The sequence below is a fragment of the Phlebotomus argentipes genome, unplaced genomic scaffold (assembly GCF_947086385.1).
Source record: "Phlebotomus argentipes unplaced genomic scaffold, Phlebotomus argentipes genome assembly contig_5, whole genome shotgun sequence".
NCBI classification, from domain to species: Eukaryota; Metazoa; Arthropoda; class Insecta; order Diptera; family Psychodidae; genus Phlebotomus; species Phlebotomus argentipes.
In genome coordinates this window covers 8,658,994-8,675,088 of record NW_026776165.1, presented here as the reverse complement: position 1 = coordinate 8,675,088, position 16,095 = coordinate 8,658,994, and the positions used below count along the sequence as shown (strand labels likewise).

General features: G+C 44.3%; 4 protein-coding genes across 6 annotated transcripts; 2 read left to right on the top strand and 2 right to left on the bottom strand.

The window, feature by feature from the left end:
- Positions 1-259: 259 nt before the first annotated feature.
- Positions 260-1,276, top strand: LOC132255432 (large ribosomal subunit protein eL20). Its single transcript, XM_059751452.1, has 2 exons — positions 260-354; positions 690-1,276. Exons 1-2 carry the CDS (start codon positions 337-339, stop codon positions 1,203-1,205), a joined length of 534 nt encoding a protein of 177 aa, XP_059607435.1. The 5' UTR covers positions 260-336; the 3' UTR covers positions 1,206-1,276.
- On the top strand, positions 1,231-2,255 carry LOC132255431 (putative lipoyltransferase 2, mitochondrial). Its single transcript, XM_059751451.1, has one exon. It carries the CDS (start codon positions 1,231-1,233, stop codon positions 2,191-2,193), a length of 963 nt encoding a protein of 320 aa, XP_059607434.1. The 3' UTR covers positions 2,194-2,255.
- Positions 2,220-6,663, bottom strand: LOC132255948 (uncharacterized). The gene is made up of 6 exons (XM_059752121.1): positions 6,443-6,663; positions 6,108-6,376; positions 4,933-4,991; positions 4,633-4,869; positions 3,090-4,517; positions 2,220-2,768 (listed from the first exon to the last, which is right to left on the bottom strand). The coding sequence occupies exons 1-6, from the start codon at positions 6,661-6,663 to the stop codon at positions 2,220-2,222; spliced, it is 2,763 nt and encodes a 920-aa protein (XP_059608104.1).
- Positions 6,664-7,049: 386 nt separating this feature from the next.
- LOC132255654 (sine oculis-binding protein homolog) lies at positions 7,050-15,883 on the bottom strand. 3 transcript variants are annotated; one of them, XM_059751764.1, is made up of 5 exons: positions 15,801-15,883; positions 15,052-15,354; positions 10,517-10,691; positions 8,492-9,065; positions 7,050-8,421 (listed from the first exon to the last, which is right to left on the bottom strand). In XM_059751764.1, the coding sequence occupies exons 2-5, from the start codon at positions 15,118-15,120 to the stop codon at positions 7,725-7,727; spliced, it is 1,515 nt and encodes a 504-aa protein (XP_059607747.1). In that variant the 5' UTR covers positions 15,121-15,354; positions 15,801-15,883; the 3' UTR covers positions 7,050-7,724. The 3 variants fall into 3 exon arrangements, with proteins under 3 accessions (XP_059607747.1, XP_059607746.1, XP_059607745.1); XM_059751763.1 differs by lacking the exon at positions 15,801-15,883 and adding an exon at positions 15,633-15,676; XM_059751762.1 differs by lacking the exon at positions 15,801-15,883 and having other exon boundaries at positions 15,052-15,750.
- Positions 15,884-16,095: the final 212 nt, after the last annotated feature.

Below are 16,095 nucleotides of genomic sequence, written 5' to 3'. Positions count from 1 at the left end.
AAAATACCACTACTCGTCATCACCTTAATAATGAGAATAATTCCAGCATACATTTCACAATAAGCAATTGTTCAACCAATAAAGATATTTTCCTTATTAACCACATTATACCGCAATTTCTTGTGCTTTTGGCTGCAATAAAACTGTGATGAGTTTGGATTTAACAAATTAAACTGAATGATGAAAAATAAGCCTGTCGCTCGTCTTACTGAACAGCATATTTTTAAGGTAACAAACTTGAGAGCGAGTCAGTCGGGTGACGAAATTCTGTTTGACAGCTGCTCAGAGAGGGCGTCTCTCTCTTTTTCCGGTTCCGTTTTGAGGAAAACAGCCACAATGAAGGCGAAAGGACAGGTATTGTGGATTTTTGCCCAGAAATACCACTAAAAATTGGTGAAATACTTCTAAAATAGCCAGAAGACATCCTGCGGAATGCACAAAATATGAAATGCAGATCAGAAAGCCGTGAAAAAGGGCGAGATTCGTGTTGAGAAAATCTGCTTGTGGCCAACATGGCTCAAAAGTCAACAAAGTGCATCGCATTTTGCGCATTGCTCGCTAATTAGTCGGGGATATTAGGGTATTCTTGCCGTTTGTGGGTGATTTTCTGGCTGTTTTAGTGGTTTCATCAATTTGCCTTGGTATTTTCGATTGCACGGCGTGTCCTAACCTCACTTTGTCATTTGCAGCTGCAGGAATTCGAAATCATCGGGCGCAAACTGCCCTCAGAGCAGGAGCCCAACACTCCGCTGTACAAGATGCGCATCTTCGCGACGGACTACATCATGGCCAAGTCGCGCTTCTGGTACTTCTTGCGCCAGCTGAAGAAGTTCAAGAAGACCACCGGTGAGATCGTGTCGCTGAAGGAGATCTCAGAGAAGACACCGCTGAAGATCAAGAACTTCGGCATTTGGCTGCGGTACGACTCGCGCTCCGGCACGCACAACATGTACCGTGAGTACCGCGACCTGTCCGTGGGCGGCGCCGTGACGCAGTGCTACAGGGACATGGGGGCCCGCCACCGCGCCCGTGCGCACTCCATTCAGATCATCAAGGTGGAGTCCGTGAAGTCCAGCAACTGCAGAAGGCAGCACATCAAACAATTCCACGACTCCAAGATCAAGTTCCCGCTGGTGAAGCGCGTTCACCACAAGAACTCCCGGCCGCTGTTCTCCTACCGCAAGCCCAAGACGTACTTCATGTAAGCGGGCGTCCTCGGGATGGCGAGAGATGGCTGGAATAAAGGTGTCCGCATGGGATGCGGAAGTTCATGAAATCAGTAGTTTTTTTCTGTCTAGGACTCTTAATGTCTCGCATTTGCCACACTCGTTTCCAGATGGCTCCGGCGTCGCTCAGTGGGACAGGCGAAAAGTCACCGCCGATTTTATCAGTGTGCAGGAGGCTGGAAAAGCAGACAAAATCTCGGTTCAGTGCCTCAATCCTGACCAAATGTCCCGCTTGGTGCAGTATCTGGAGACGGGGCGCCTAGACTACCAGAAGGCACTGCGGCTGCAGCAGTTCTTCGCGCGAAAGCCCGCCGAAGAGGCGACCAAAGAGTTCCGCAATGTTTTGATTCTCACGGAACACGCTCCCGTCTTCACTGTGGGCATCCGGTCGAATGCCTACACGGCGCAGGAGGTGGAGAAGCTCCAGGACATCGGCGCGGACTTCTACAAAACCAATCGTGGCGGACTGATTACCTTCCATGGGCCCGGACAACTTATTGCATATCCGATACTCAACTTGCGTCACTTCCAGCCCAGCGTGCGGTGGTACGTGGGCAAGATCGAGCAGACAATCGTGGAGTTGTGCAAGAAGTTCAACATTCGCGGCGAGAGGACGCGCGACATGGGCGTGTGGGTGAAAGACAAGAAGATTTGCGCTCTGGGGCTGCATGTGAGCCGTCAGATCACATCGCACGGCATGGCGCTCAACTGCAACACAGATCTGTCCTGGTTTCGGCACATCGTGCCGTGTGGCCTCGTGGGCAAGGGCGTGACGTCGATCAGCGAGCAGCTGGGCAGAAATGTGGAGATCGGCGAGGTGATTCCGCCCTTCCTGGACTCCTTTAAGGACACCTTCGAGTGCCAGCTGGAGAAGTTCCCGGATGCCGGCCGCTTTGACCTGTTCAACTACATCAACGAGGACGACGGCCAGCCGGATGATGTGGCCAAAGTGAAGAGGAAGCAATAAAGGGTGATGAGAAGCGCTTTTATTAGTCAATAGGAATGCGAGTAGTAGTAAATGGGATTGTATTTGATGTACTGCGTCATGTGAGGGATTCGCACGCCACTCGAGGCCTCCTCGTACTCGCTGCGGAGGTGGCTCACGGCAGAGCACCGCCGCAGCTCCATCTCCAGCTGATTCACGGACACCGGGAACAATTCGCGGTTGAACAGGAGCTCTCGCATGGGTTTCTGGGGCGGCTCGTTGGGCTTGATCACGCGCGGCAGTCGCAGAGGGTTCAGCCGCTTCTCCTTCAGCGGCTTGTACAGACTGGGCTTCCTCTTGCGCAACGCACGCACGTCTTTCTGAATCCGACGTAGCTTGATCACGAACCTCGCGCTCTGTTGCCACCAGGCACGCGCCCGTTCCTGCGCTTGCGACTGCAGTTCGGCGGCTCCATCAACGTCCTGGTGATGAGTCAGATGCCTGAGGCAGCGGCAGCGGATGGGGTCATACAACAGGAACTTTTTCTCAGCTGAGGAGCAGCGCTGAAGGTAAGAGTGATTGAGGAAGGACAGCGTTGGTGTGGTCAAGCGATTAATCTGGAAGATAGTAAGTAGTCGTTACACTTTGAAATGCAGACTGGAAAACCTGGAAAAGCATGGGCGTAGGCTGAACATGGTATTTTTTTTTAAATTTACGACAAAGAGGAATTTAAAACAAAATTTCATTGACAACTTGGCACATTCCAACTTTTTGGGGACATCTTGAAGATCATGCAAAATTAACTGATCTGCAAAACCTAAATTTATTCCACGAACTGACTAATTTCTAACCAATTTCTAACTGAGGTAAAGTTGCGTTCAATTCTCGAAGAAATTTCTTCGATAAAAGCGAGGCAAAAGTTCTTTTGCAAAACTTACCAGAACGGAAAGATCGCTCTTTTTCCTCTTCAGTTTTTTCCCGGATAGTTTCTCTAAAATTTCCACTTCTTTCTTCTCGATCTTCTTCTGTGGCTTCGCGCGTGCCGTCTTGGGCTTTGTATCTCCGAAGAGACCTCTCGTTTCTGCCATCTTTATCAGATACTTGGAATCGAATCGCGTAATTTCCTTCCTCTTCGCCAGAGCCAAATAGGATCCGTGCTCTTCTAGGCTCAGGCACTGATCTCTGTTGAGACAGATGTCTGGCAAGTCCACAATTTCGAAGATGTCCGTTGGCGGGACATCATAGGTGCAGAGGAATTCCTCCTCGGACGCTGTGCAAATGGACTTCTTCGATGAGACGCGTGACTTGGCCGTTTCTCTGCCGTCGGCTTCGGAATCGGAAGAGCCTGGCTCTTCGCTGTCTGACGACTTAAGCTTGATGGGCGGCACTTCGGTGGACAGTCGCCGGGTTTTCCTGCGGGCGGACGTTGGCGTCGATGGCGACATAGCGAATCCCTCCTGAGCCGCCGCCAGAGCATCTTGTCGGGCGAGATCTCGCATCACTTGGAAGTGTTTCTGCTGCGCGGCCTTGTTGATGTCCTGCACAGCACGTGACAGCATGTCCTCGTTCTCCGAGCTCACGACGGAGTGCGTCTCGTAGAGGATGAACTGGATCTGAGGACGCGACAAGGAGAGTCTCAGGGTTTCCTTTTGCTCCATCAAGACTTCGGCCACGCGTTTCTTTCCGCTGTCGCTCACTTCAGACTCTGTGAGGACCTCGAGCATGGTCAGGTCGCCTCCTCGGCTGCAGATGAGATCGATGGGATCCGTGACGCCGCTGTAGCTGTTCGGAGGCGTGGCGAAGATCCCCACAGCCCTCTCGAACAGCTGCGACTTGAGGGAGATGTTGGTGAAGTTCTCCGAGAAGATGCGCACATTGTTCACACCCAGAGTGGCCATAAAGTCTCGGTACTCCTCGACCCGAGGACCAGCGCCGAAGGCTAGGAAGTTGCGGACGCGGGCGTTGGTGAGAAACAGCGATGCCAAGTAGGCCGTGGATCTCGGGGACGAGACGTGTGTCTGCACAACGTCGCCATTGATGGTGAAGTGGTCCAGCAGGCGAGAGAAGTAAGCTGGGCCGATGGAGAAGGCGCGATCCTGCAGGATGAACATGAAGTCCTTGATGAAGGGCGTTTGAGCCAGAAGGCCCCGGTTGGCGGGCAGGCATTGCATGTAGAAAGGACACACGCGATCCCACTTGAACTGATTTAGCGCCAGAGATTCATACTTTCCATTGGCGAGTGTTGGAGTCTCGCTGAACGTTCTCTCGGCCAAATACGCCACGGCGTTCTCCTTCTTGGGGAACTTGAAGGGATTGATCCATCCGGACACGATGGGATTGGCCGCAGCCACAGCCACTTTTTCGTCCTGAAAAGTGAGGATCAATTGTCAACATTTTCACGTTTCTTTTCTCTTAAGGAAAATTTCAATCAATGCTGAGCTTTTTGTTCATATTTTTCAAAGGAAGTTTTAATTTTCCTACCTGTAAATGCACGGGGAGCAAGTGAGAGAGAGTTAGAGCTCCGTTCTCTATTCTCAGTCTCGATAGAGCAGCTGCAAGCTTTATTCTGTACTCCCACAGGCGATTGTCAATGTCCGTGAGATCAGACTCCTTAAAGAGGATGTTCTTCTTCTTGGTCTCCTCCGGATCACGCATGAGGAAGTGTCGCATGTGCAAATCGAAGAGGATGAGCCACACTCGATTAATGTCCGGTTCCAACTGAAAGGGAATTGCCAGACGTGAAAGAGCTCGAGGTGAGATTGGATGAGAAACTGGGCTTACATGAGGATAAACTATGAAGAATTTCGAGTTGATGAGCGCTTGGTGCAACACGGTTTTGTCTGGAACAGGCATATTATGAGTGAAATTACTTCCCGCCCCTCGCCAAAAAGCATGTTAATCATTTCCTTGTTGTAATTTGGAAAACAGAGAAAAGGGGGTGTAATTATTCAATCTAGTCCTTCCTCAAAGCTCAACCCCGGCCTTCCTCAATGTTTGCCACGTTCCTTCAGCTGTTGATTGCTTCACACGCTCCCCTTTGCGTGTTGAGTGCAATAGAGTGACGGCAGGAGGGCCCGAGGATTCTCACACAAGTTCAATGAGCTGGCGAAGAAGCAACAACTTTTCCTCCCAAAAACACACCGCTTTGGTCAATAAAGTGAGCAGCAATGCAAGAACTTTGCCTTACACATTTATAATATTATAGTCTGCCAAATGTCTGGTTGTTGGATGTGATTTAGAGTTTTGGATTTAATTTAAAATATTCACCCCTTATCATTCGTGACCTACAAATAATGAGACGCTTTGCCAATAAGGCTGGCGAATTCGCTTTAGTAGAACATACACTTTCGTGATGATTTGAAAAAAGGGGAATGACAATTTCCAATCGATTTGGCGTCACGATACAAACCAATAAAATATTGTCCTGGATTTCACTGTCCCCGTTGCATACTGACGGCATTTTTGTGCTCCTTTTCCACTTTCCCCCCTTGATGAATTTCAATTTCGCGGATGGGGTGAATCGATTAACTTTTCCTTTTGCGCAAAATGTGATTGAATACACTGCATTCAATAGTGTGCTGCCATCGGCTTTTGCGGAAGGGTTTTCGTGTCTTATCTGCGCTTTGAAAATCGTCTTTGTACACTGTGTTAAGTTCTTTATGTTGACTTGGCACACGAGGCAAATAGTGATGCATTTGCATACTTAAAATCATGTCTTTTATCATGACTAAGAAGTTTTTAAAGAAAAATTCTTTGCAGAACGCATGGTTTTTTTTTTAATGTAAGGTAAAATTTTACTAAATTTATCGAGTGCAAAATTGAAGATATGAGAATTTTTTCAATTGATAAGTTTAGTACATTTGGCTTGTTCTAGTCATGTTTTGCGGAAATAATTCAATTTCTGATGAATCCATTCGTCAAAGAAAACCTATCGAATATCCTCGTCACACACTCACATCGGAATACATCATAGATGAGAGAATAAACTCTCCTCATTTCGTGTTCATTGTGAAAAGTGCAGGGAAATGGTGGCTTTCTGAGCAACATTCCAGCCTTTGAGATGTCTTCGAGTGACCAAATGCCCAATTCCGTGTCAAGATATTTAATTGGGTCGTCGATGAAGCACTTTTTCCTGATTATAATCGATGGTGTCGCAATCAATTCAAAATCATGAAGAGGATCCCACAATTCAACGACGCGCAGCGTGTCTAGTTTTTCTGGTGCACTGAAATCCACACAAAATCCAGGTTTAGACAATGAGGAAACTCATCAGGACTCTGCGTCTCCTTACTGTCCCTTTTCCTCGGCCTCATTCAACTTCCGCTGCTGGTCGAGCAGGCGAAAATACACTTTGAGCTTGAACTCATAATCACTAGGCAAATTGATTTCCTTCGCAACACGTCCGCCACTCTTCTGGCGCTCAGCCTCGTCCTGGGCAATGAGTTCATTGAATATTTTGGGGTAGATGGAAAAAATGTCCGCTCGACTTATGAGGAAGAGATTATCACCCATTTTCACGGCACTTGTGCTGAACTTTCCGCGCGAATTCCGGCCAAGTTTTGTGTGCAGCACGGAACGAGGAAGTGCTCGCGACTGAAGTGAAGCTCCGTTTGGGAGTTGATAGCGTGCTGCAGAGAGTGGAATTCCTCTTGATGGGGGTTTATTTATTGTAATTCGATGTAAATAGCTCGATATTGATGGCAATCGATGGATAAGAGAGCACCGACATTGCAAATCCTTAAAGCCTGATGAGGGAGAAGGGAAATCATCCAAGTATATTTTTGAGAGCAATTCTGTAATTTTTCTGTTCAAATGAAATTATAAAATAATTTCACTTTGATGACGAATAATACCAATTGTTGGTCAAATGTCTTGTACTTCACACGCGTCTCTCACTTGGCATATAATTAAATATATATTGTTGATACCATCAGCGTTAGACATTGCGAATATTTGCTTAGAAAACCAATTACGTCGTTTTATACGTAGATTTTTCTTATAACCATGAAGCAATGAAAACATAAAGATTCTCCTGTGTAATTCTTTTATTCAGAAGATTATTACACGGAGAACATAGTCGAAAATAGAAAATTCTTGCTAGGAGTGAATCCCTCAAGTGACCTACAGAAATAAACTGCTATTTGCTCTACTAGATTGAAACATTGACATGGGAAGATATTGCAAAATCAAGATTACATTGCATTTGGTTGTGGATAGAAGTTAAGTTTCCTTGCGGAAAATTCTACGTGTTTTTTTCTTTGCACATAAATCGCTAAGCCCCATAATGGGTTCACTAAAGCAAGTTTCTACCTTAGTTTCGAACATCACAGCGCGCGCTCTGTCGTTCCGTCATTCTGTTCCTGGGCCAATTGGTCTCTCTGAACTGCGCTATCTTATCTCTTCTCTACAATTTTCTCTCATCTTCCTTTAGCTTACAGTTGATCTAACAAAAAACCTAACTGAAGGCAAAATATACCTATAGAGAGATACTCAAGGCTGGGAAACCAGAACAGAAACTATATAGTCAATTAAATAAATAACTCTTAATGTGAGATGCCCTCAACCTCTACTCTCTAGTGATTGGAAGCGTCGATGACTTGCTTTCGCTTCCGCAATGGCCGGTTGTTCTCGAGCTCCCTGGCAACGTTTCGTTTCGTCTGCAATCGCGTGATCTTCAGTCTTGGCAGCTTCTGCTCCTCGGGCAGTTCTGCTTCCGGTTCGGGGTCTTTCACCTCGGTTCTGGCCGTTGTAAAGTCCAGTGGCTGATCAGGACATTCATCACTGTCGACGTCCCTGGCTTCCGGGCTTCTCTGTTCTTTGTCAGCCGTGCTGGACGCTCCTGCGGAGCTCTCGGCGGGTTGACTCAGCTTCGCAAAGTGGGAGAGCGGGATGGGGATGGGAATAGGTATGGGCAAGGGCAGGACTATGGGGTACGGCACCAGGATAGTGACTGGCGGCGGCGGAGGGCCGAATGGAAGGGGTCTATCGTCGGTAGGAAGGTGCGCAAGATGTGGAAAGGGAGGCGGCAAGTGAGGGGATCTCAGAGGATAGAGGTTGGGCGGCGGAGGTAGGAAAGGATGGTGTTGCAGAACACTGGGTGGCTGCGGTGGCAGAACAGTGCGTGTCTGCTCTGGCGGCACGGCATGATGGACGATGGGAGACATTTGATGCAGTCGTAGGTCTTGAGCACCAGTTGTTAGTGTGCAGGGCTTTTGACTAGGCGCCGAGTTGCTGTCTATAATCTGGAGATTATTGTTGCTGGAGTTCATGCTGGAAGAGAGAAAAACAGATTAATTCCACTTCTGAAATGTAGAAATGTTCAGTAGTTTCGCATTTGTACCTCTGCACTCGCGCTGAACGCCTCTTCTTCAGTCCCTTCATGGACGTCCTGACGCTGCTTGGCATGCCGATTGGGTTGCTCAGGAGCTTCGAAGGGGGCGCCAGAGTGATGACCGGCCGCGGCGCTGGAACCACATTCGAGAGGCTGGGCGTTCCTACGCTGATTGGTGATCCAGAGCGGCTGCGTTTGCTAGCGGGCGAGGCGGAACGGCTGCGGCAGTTCCTGAGCCAGAGATCTGGCGTGATGAGATTGCCACTGCCGCCGGCGCCCTTGTCTTTGAGGTGCGGGTTCATGTCGAGGTGGGCTTGCGTTTCCTTGCAGAAGATTTGCATCTTGTACTGGTTGAGACATTTGTCACTGCAGAACTGCAGCTGTGACGCGCCGTCCTGGAAGTCCACATAGCTCACGGCGTGTCGCACGTGACGACACCAATCACAGGTTTTGGCGCGCTTGAAGGAGGCGCGACGGCTCTGCGAGAAGCACGACTCGGAACAGTAGCGCGGACCCTCGGGGGTGCCCAGGGATCCAGGCGAGTGGTGGGCCATTGGTCTCCGGCACCAGCCACAGTCCATCACTGCGGAGAGGAGTGAAATGGAAGATTTGAATGCCGAAATGTGACTCTGTGCATATGCTTTTCAACTTGGCAAAGGGAAAAAGGGGTGAGCTTTCGTCTCTGTCCCTCACTCTGTGACCTGAGATACGATGGGAAATTACTTGCATGAGGGTTGGACGGAACAGCGAGACGGTAAAAGTTCTTCGAACTGGAGTGTGAAATTCGATCTGCAGCATCCCTTTTACAAAACTACCAAAATATCCACCCAACCCCATAAACTATGAATGTTCTCCAATTTCACTTTTGTTCATCAAATATGCCTGGTGTAATACTAACGAGAAAGAAGTCTTTTGTGCACCGAGCACACCCCCTTTGCTTTTCATGTGGTGGGGAAAATTTCGAAGAACCCAACACTATATTCAGGCATGCAAAATTTTACGTTTGACGCCATAAAGCGTCTTCTTGTGGTTCAATGATATTCGATCCTAGGAAAGTCAATATTCTCCAGAAAACATAAACTAAAGTTGCACACATTTCATTGTGGAAAACTCCTTTCAATTTGCACATTTAAGGCTATGTATTATGAAGTGTACATTTAAGGCTACGTAACAAAGTTCTTCACAACACGCTTGAAAATGAATTTGGGAAGGATTAATTGGATATCCTTTGCAGGAAGTATAATCAAAAATCAATTCACAGACACCGGATATGCAAAATTAACTTTCCCAATATTGCCTTTGATGGGTCAAATACATTTCTCTATAGTTTTAGATGTAAATGAATTAATTAAAACATACAATGCACTTCATAAGTCACAAATGCCTCCGAATTGGACATGAAAATTTGTAATTTCACGAGCATAATTATTTAAAATACATCGGATCGAAAATCCTGCCACGAGCGAATTCATGCGTGGAATTAATAACAAATACTTCATGTCATTATTTCGTGTGAGAGGCAAAATGAGCGGGAAGCGTTCTTGGGTAACAAATATGCGCGATTTTCGGAGTCACAGTTCATCATTTTGATGGGCGGATGATGTTGCACGAGGGATTGATTTCGCGACTATGAGCAGACTGTTAGCATTGAGTATGTATATTAATTTGGCCGACCACATCATCAATGGCGTGTACCGTGAGACGAGCATCTCGATTTACCAGCCCGAGAGTGAAATAATTATCCTGGAGAGGCGGAATTGCTGGTCTCATTATGGGCTGTTCTGCGGTATCTGAAATCCATCAGATTGCACACTGATGCTAGCCTCCTCGGTGACTCTTATTTCCATGCCATTTTCCCGGGGAAACTATTGGCGTATTGATGCAATTGCATTTCCCAATAATTACATTTGCAGAAATACATAATTGCATACGTATTACGGATAACAAGGACTTTTTTCTTGCTCATAATAATGCGGAAAATTTTCTCACATTTCTGCCATTGCAATTTGTGGCTACAGAAAAGCGAGCGCTTACCTTCTTTTTCTGATGCAGTCATTGGACTTCTGGAATCCTCCCTGGCACTGTCGTGTTCTGGCGTTGAACTCTGACTTCTGACTTGTCTCAAATTGATAACCTTTGCGCGATCTCCGCTGCTGTTCTCATAACCATACCAACCCAGTAATTCATTCATCGCAGTCTCAGCAAAGTCCTGCAGAGAAATATTGCTCGTCAAATCCAAAGAAATATAGGAGACGCATGTTTTTGCGCCAGTTTAGTGGATAGTGGCCTTATTTAGTTTTTTTTATTTACATTCAAGTTCACATTCCTTGCCAATAATTTAAATTTCCAATGATCTTGATCTCAATCAATAATCATGTTAACTGCTGATGTTCACTTGAGTTCAGCTTCAAATTGAATTCACCACATTCCAAGTTGTCCTTATAAATCCAATTTTCCCATAAGCTGAGTTTGTATTTTTTTTATATGCATGTTGAATAATCACAATCATTTTATTGTATTATTTAGACCTCAATCTTTGCCGTGTTTAATGAAAGATGCCGAAAATATGATTTGACACAATTTTGGGGCGTTCGAATTCATAAATCATTAGAACTTCTCGTATTTCTATAGTTAGGTATGTAAATATTTTGTTTTCTGTTTACGAATTTCAGCTGACCTTCTTTTGAGAGTTTGTCTGTGGTGGAAAGAACACACATTCAAGGCTCCTCTCCTTGGCTTCTATCAAGGGGTACAAAATTAATTTGCCCATTTTCCGTGCATAGAAGAAATCAGAAAATCAAGAGGCTCTTTGCTGTGCACAATTCTTACTGCATTTTCACATGATTGACAGTCGCATGAATTTGCAAATGGGAATGTAAATATTTTTGTGCAGAACATCAGTTGGGATAGAGTGGATGTGTGTATTGAATTCTGCTTTTCTGTGTGCGACAGACATAATTAAATTGTAACTTAATATTGAGACAGTGTAATTCAATACGTTCGTGTTTACCAAAGGAGAAAAATGTCTGGAAAATGTTGTGCTGGATGCAATGTTACTCTATCTCGCGTGGAAATGGAGAATAATGTCAAGTAATTATAAACAGGAGAGGATTCAGGGGACGATTGGGAGGGAAAATGTATATATTTTCATGAGAGCACGCAAGTCCATTTGTATGCTGTGCTTTGATATCTTGCCAGTAATCCGATCTCGTTGTTGAATAAAATATCAAATTCAAGCCTGAAATCTGATATTTGTGGAGTTTCGAAAATTTCTATCAATATTTTCGCTGCGCAGCGCGAGAACTGGAGACAAGCGAGGAGTGTGACTTATTTCGGGAAGACCATCTCCCTCTCGCTCACTCGCAATACTGTGCAGTGATATCAGACATTAATTATTTAAATGTTGGACAGGCTGAAACCTGAGGTAATTCAATTTTCTCGGTACGCCGCCTCATTTAAATAAATTCTAGAATGCGAAAATGCGGAGTGGCTTCGACTGTTCGAGTCTGGAGAGGCATCGGGTGTCCCTTGTTACAGTATCGCTGCATAAGCTGCGATGGATTGGGTTACCTTTATCATTCACAATATCTCTGAAGCCCAACGCAAGAGTACACTTGAAGGCGGGAAAGGGTGAAGAACACATTAATGAGGATTGGCATCAACTCAAATCTCTCTCATTTTCATGGCATTTTCAGGGCCTCTTTCGCATCTTTACGTAATAATCATGTTATTTACTGTATTTGAATTAAATATCTCACCATTGAATTGCACTACCTACACCTTAGAGACATTCTCCTAACCCTTTGATTCCTTCAACACTTGCAATATGCCGTCTTTCTCTACTGGGTTAAGAAAAATTCACATTCACCAACCATATGGATTTCGACAGTCGCAAATTAGTCACAAGAGTGATGAAAGATTTCGTAACTGACACTAAAAGGAAATGAGTGTCTTTTGATGATAGTAAATTGAAATTGATATAAGTCGAAAATACATGTTGGAAATTAATCAATTCTATATAAAGATGCTCGATGTGTTTGTAGATAGATCAAAGTTAGATAAATCAGAATTAACAATTATGTTTAATTGAACTTTTATTTCAACTGACAAGATTTGGAATTCTTTCTGGTAAGGCTTTCGTACGGCTTACATGTGAGGATTGATATTAAAATAAATTCAATCTATATCTTGTGGTGCTGGAGTGTAATAGTTAAGTAGAAATCAAGTATTTTCACCACCAAATTTATCTATAGACTTCTTATAGAATTTATGCACTACATATTACGTATGCAATACATGTTATGGTATTTTGTTAAATCAAAACTGCATTGACGTTATAATTTTAATTCAAGATTTCAGATCGACTCATAGAATTTTCCTCGGTTTTACTCTTAATGTTGACACTTTGTTTGGATTTTATAACTTTTCCTGCTTTTCGTAAAATGCAATAAGTACTAAATTTAAAATTGGAACTCCGAGTACAATAGAACATCTTCAGGAACAAGAGATGCTCTTGAGGTATCATTTCGCTGAGCACGTGAGTGGGAAAAATACTTCTTCGATTGAGAATTGAGAGGTGAGATGGGAAGGGGAGAAGCTGGATGTTGCAGAAAGGGACTCCGAGTGACGTCGACGAGGAAAATATGTACGTAGACACACGTATAGTTGAGCATGAACGAGCGTAAATACAGGGAATGTGAGTGAAGACGCACTTATAAATCTGACACCGGGCTTTTGGCATGGCTGTGCTCGAGAATTTTAATTACAAAATTTCCGTGGAAAAAGACTACGAGTGGAAACACACACAAATTGTATGCGCGTGGATTGTAATCCTCAAGTGTTGGATGGCATGCGAGGAGTGAGGCGAGTGATCTGGATTTCAGATGGTGTCAGTTTACATCGGCGAGAGATTGTGTGCGCGCGAAGGGGAGGGAATCCAAAGAGCAATGTTGGAAATTTGTAAAATTCATCAAGCAGAGAGCAGATCACAAGAAGAAATGAAGAAAAGAAGTTTCAATTACGGATGCGTGGTTCTATTTTCGAATTATGACGATGGTGGGATTTCACACACTCGAGCAGATCTTCTTGTTACATGAATATTTTCTATAATACACTGAAGAAGAGGACTTTTCCTCGCTTTCTCCGTCAACATGTGGACAAAGTGGCTTTACTTCATTTCTCCTGCGGGCATCCACTTTGTTATCATTGTTATCACACAATCATAATAAACACCGGGCGCTCTTCATAAAAATAACATCATCTTGCGAAGTGTGACGTGAAATGAAATACACTGTGCGATTCTTTCATTTCACAAAATATACCTCAATATCGCGGGACACACAATTAAAATTTCTCATTATGACACATATCATAAATTAAGTGCAAACTGCCAAGGAGGGCAGAGTTGGAAACAAGGACACATGAGAGCAAGGCGAGAAGTGTCACCGAAAACTCTATGGCTAATTATGTGACCTTTTCATCGCTAGGTGTATACACAACACTGAATTATTTCGATATTAATCTCCTCATTCCAAAATAGACGCGATTCACAGTCAACATTTCAACTATTTCCATTGCAATATCGCGCTCGCCAGATACCCTGAGTAATATTTGTCGTAACAACAAAATGCTGCGATGCCCAGAAAGCGAATACGAAGAGATGTTAGATAATGAGGCTCATTTTGAATTTCAAATGAGTCATTTTGACAGCTGTCCAAATTACGGAATTATGCTGAATATAAAAATGGATTCATTCACGTGAAAATATGTATAAATTCTAGCCAAATCCTCTGAAGAGGTTGTCTTTATTTCAAGAACGCCTGAAACAAAGTTTCGTTAAATTTATGTATAATGCAAAATTGGAAACTTATGTGATTATTAATCTTCTTTCCTGAAACTCTTTCTCATTTTTAACCCTTGATCGATTTTACTTCATTTTGTAATAGAACTCTTGAGGTGCAATAATTGTAAGAACAAAGTAAGAAGAATTAAATTTTATTTGAGTTTGTAAATTGTGAGATTATCAAGAATTTATACTTAAAATTTGCTCTTGCATTATGCGTTTTTAAATCTCATTTATTTCAGAGATTCACAAAAGTTCAATTGTGTGACTTTAATTTTTTAGGTAGTAAATTAATTAAAACTCATTTGATCCTGTATATGATTTTAAAATTTATTATGTTTTTTTCGGAGGATATCTCACAATAATTATGTGTTTTATATTTGATATTTTGTGGGAATATTCGTTAAATTCTCATATTTCATTACTGTTTCAGGGAAATGAAAACACATCAAATTATATTGCAGTTATGACTAAATGTTTGTAGTGGTTAAAAACGCGTAATTGACACTGCATTTTTCCACCTCTGACCTTTTAACACTGAAATTGTTAAATTTATGGCTGATACATATTAAAAGCTTTTCGAACACATTAAAATTAAAGTGACGCGTTTTCTGCTTATTAATACGAAGAGCCAAAGAGAGAGAGAGAGAATTGCTTAGTGATTCTGTTCTCAGATGATGTCAGTAAAAATCTCGTTAATTACATCGCACAAGTGAAAAGTCATTACCTTAATTTCATCGTTGGGAATCTCCTTCTTCACTTCAACAGCTGACGGTGGTGATATTTTCGCTGCCATTCCTCATGTGAAAGACGAGCGGAAACACGAGTGAGTGCGGCTCAGCTTCGATGGGAATTTGGCTAGAAATTTGGTTTTGTCAATAAGCCTGTCTTTGTCCCATGCGAAGCAGACCTCACGCGCGCGCGGGGGGTTGAAAGTGGCTGGATGATTTTCAGAAAATTTCACGGCTTTTATTTATAGATGTAAACACCACCACAAGTACAGCGTCGCCTTATAGCAAGTTCAACATCTCTGAAAATTCTTTATTAACATGTAAAATTTTCAATCGTTCACAAAACTTGTCGAGAGGGGAGGGTTATATTTAGCGTGACTTCGCACTTCAAATTTCACGAGAGCATTTTCACCACAAGATCGCAGTTCCTGCGAATGCACTTTCCTATGTATGTTCTCCACCACACTAAATCATCCCGCGCGCGAAGGCCTCGGCGGGGCAGGAATTAATCTATGGTGGCTAATTAATTGGGCTGCTGACACACGAGCTGCCTTATTAATTTGCCATATATATTCACAGAGTGCGGGGAAGGGCTTTTCACGCTCAATTTACTCCTCTCTTTGCCAGCACTCGCGTATCGACAACACAACACTCGCGCTGCTCTTATCATATTTTTGGCGATGCCGAGTGCATTGGAGTGCCGCCAAGAGGCTGGCAAGGGTGGGCCGCGGAGGCGCGCTTGCACCTGTGCGGCAGATTCACCGTCGAGGAGGCACGCAGAAGGACCTAGAGACACTCACAGCACCATCGAGCGCGTCCACACCGAGCGAGCGCCTCATGTAAACTAATCTTGCAACTGATATTTGAAACGCGCGTGTTGGATTCTGAATTCGCCTGACGGCAAGAGTGTGATTTTCCTTGTATTTTTATTCATGTCTGCTGCGCGCGCAAATTTATGATCCTGTATTGATGATGTTGTGCGAGAGGCGGAGTTGGGCCGCTTGATTGGGAGCCACACATGCGTCCATTGGCGCCGCTAT